This window comes from Triticum dicoccoides, chromosome 2B (assembly GCF_002162155.2).
Source record: "Triticum dicoccoides isolate Atlit2015 ecotype Zavitan chromosome 2B, WEW_v2.0, whole genome shotgun sequence".
In the NCBI taxonomy this organism is placed as follows: domain Eukaryota; kingdom Viridiplantae; phylum Streptophyta; class Magnoliopsida; order Poales; family Poaceae; genus Triticum; species Triticum dicoccoides.
In genome coordinates this window covers 238,230,237-238,232,339 of record NC_041383.1, presented here as the reverse complement: position 1 = coordinate 238,232,339, position 2,103 = coordinate 238,230,237, and the positions used below count along the sequence as shown (strand labels likewise).

At 50.8% G+C, this 2,103-nt stretch overlaps 1 protein-coding gene across 1 annotated transcript; it reads right to left on the bottom strand.

The window, feature by feature from the left end:
- Positions 1-990: 990 nt before the first annotated feature.
- On the bottom strand, positions 991-1,818 carry LOC119360816 (TIR-only protein-like). Its single transcript, XM_037626305.1, has 2 exons — positions 1,247-1,818; positions 991-1,093 (listed from the first exon to the last, which is right to left on the bottom strand). The coding sequence occupies exons 1-2, from the start codon at positions 1,816-1,818 to the stop codon at positions 991-993; spliced, it is 675 nt and encodes a 224-aa protein (XP_037482202.1).
- Positions 1,819-2,103: the final 285 nt, after the last annotated feature.

Sequence of the window (2,103 nt, the reverse complement as noted above, 5' to 3'; positions counted from 1 at the left end):
CACACACACAAACAAAAAAACAGGTTGGCACTCAAGAGAGGGCAGAGAACTTTTTTTTTAAAGAAACAACATCATTCTTGGCCCGTAGGGTGGAAGTTGGACGATCCACAAAAGCTATTTCAGAACTTGGATGTTGGTTGTATGCATCGTTAGTTTATTTATAAAGCGGCGCAAAAGCCTATTTTGAGCATCGTTAAGAAGAGACCACCATTGGTTAAGATCCAACACCTCAAATTTCATAAACAAAATAAATTATGGAATACTACAAGCAGTATGTGATCAATCTCAAATTTAATTCACTTTATGCATTAGTACATATCTCGACGAGCATGGTAGGCTCCCAGGAGCAGTTCTACGCGAGGCGCAGTAGCTCGAGGAGTTGGTGGGCACAAGGCTGATGCATTCACAGATGACGACACTGATCTGCTCCTTGCCAAAAGAATTGTGGCACTCTAGAAATGGCGGAGGATCTTGTTTCTTTTTAGTGGGCGGAGAACAATATGCATTACATATTCAAAAAAGAAACAATGCCATTGTCAGCTCGTAGGGCGGAGGCTGCAGGATCAACAGAAGCTGTTTGGGCATGGTTAAAAGATCACCATTGATGAAGATCCAAGGCCTCACAAATTTTGTAAACAGAAGCAATTGTGGAATATGTGATCGAACTATATTATTTGACTTTGTGCAGTACATGTACATATGCCCGTCATTATTTGAAAAATCTGAAGTTGCGGTGCCTGCATGGCCAGCCGTATAGCTTTATTTTACTACACATTGGCGGCTAAGGCATGCACCCATAAACCTAATTTACCGAAAAAGAATCAACCAAAGAAAAACGAATGTCCCCTCAAAAGAAAAGAAAAAAACGAACGAATGAATCCTCTGCATGTTTAATTATTTGACTGTTAATCTGCCCCTTCGACTATTTGTTATTCCTGACGTGGAGCCGGGTACTTCGCTGAATAGTAGCCGTTGATTTTCCGTTCAAAATTAGAGCCTTGAAACGATCGTTTCCCTCCTCTGCACTCTCTCCATTTTTTCTATGTGGTACAGCACCGCGTCGGTTGCCGCTGACACCAGCTCGGCTATGTCCCTGCAGAGAGATTGGCATTGCATACAGTTAGCTCTCAATTGGTTGCATGCATGCATTTGCGCGTGGACATTCACGACACAGATTGAATTATACTTATATCGAAGAGGAAGAAAATGATGCATGCATGCGTATATGGATCCATGAGTGACGTACCCTGTGGCCGAGTCGTAGGTGAGGCCGACGGTGTTCTTGGCCTCGCGGAGCGCGTACTTGTAGCGCTCGACGTCTTGCGGGAGGTAGTCGTCGGAGGCGGCGAGGGCCTCGGGGAGCACGAGGTCGGAGGGCTTGATGTTGTAGAAGATTGGGATGATGGTCTTGCGTGACTCTACGAGCGTGGCGAGCTCCCAGAGGCAGTACTCCGAGTCGAAGTAGCTCGGGGAGAAGATGGCCACGGCGACGCTGCATTCGCGGATTCCGGCGCTGATCGTCTCCTTGAGCCGGTCACCCGGCCGCATCGACATGTTGTCCAGGAAGCCGCGGATGCCGCTCTGCGCGAGGCGGTCGTAGAGCAGGCGCGCCACAGTCCGCTTCGTGTCCACGCCGCGGTGGTTGATGAACACGTCGTATTGGGGTTCACCGGCCAGAGACTCCTCGTCGTACTCCACCCGCCGCGCCACCACGGCATGTCGCTGCTTCCTCCCCTCGCTCGCCCGCACGGCCTCCGCTGACGCCCTCAGCCGGGACGCCATGATGGACGACCTACGCGAAACTCCGGTTGAGGCCATTGATCGAGCTAGGTCGAGCAAGCTCAGCTGCGTACGTGTGCGTGCGTGGATCGATGGAGATCTGTACTGCTACCGGCCGTACGTACGGGTGTGCAGGAGCTAGCTAGCTAGGTCCGGAACGATCGAGACGGCTGGCTAGCTCACGACAGATCGAAATGTCTGTTGGTGAAATGCCCGATCGGGGAGCTTGGGTTTATATAAGGCTAGAGAGCGGGAGCTACGAGCTCTCCACGGCGATGGAGACCGGCGGCACGCGCGCGAAATCGTTCGCCTGGTGGCTATGAG

Excerpts from the sequence above, each read along its gene's own strand:
- LOC119360816 (XM_037626305.1), bottom strand. The coding sequence starts at position 1,818 with ATGGCCTCAACCGGAGTTTCGCGTAGGTCGTCCATCATGGCGTCCCGG. Across the intron at positions 1,094-1,246 it reads ACCTACGACTCGGCCACAGG|GGACATAGCCGAGCTGGTGT; the intron begins GTACGTCACTCA and ends ATCTCTCTGCAG.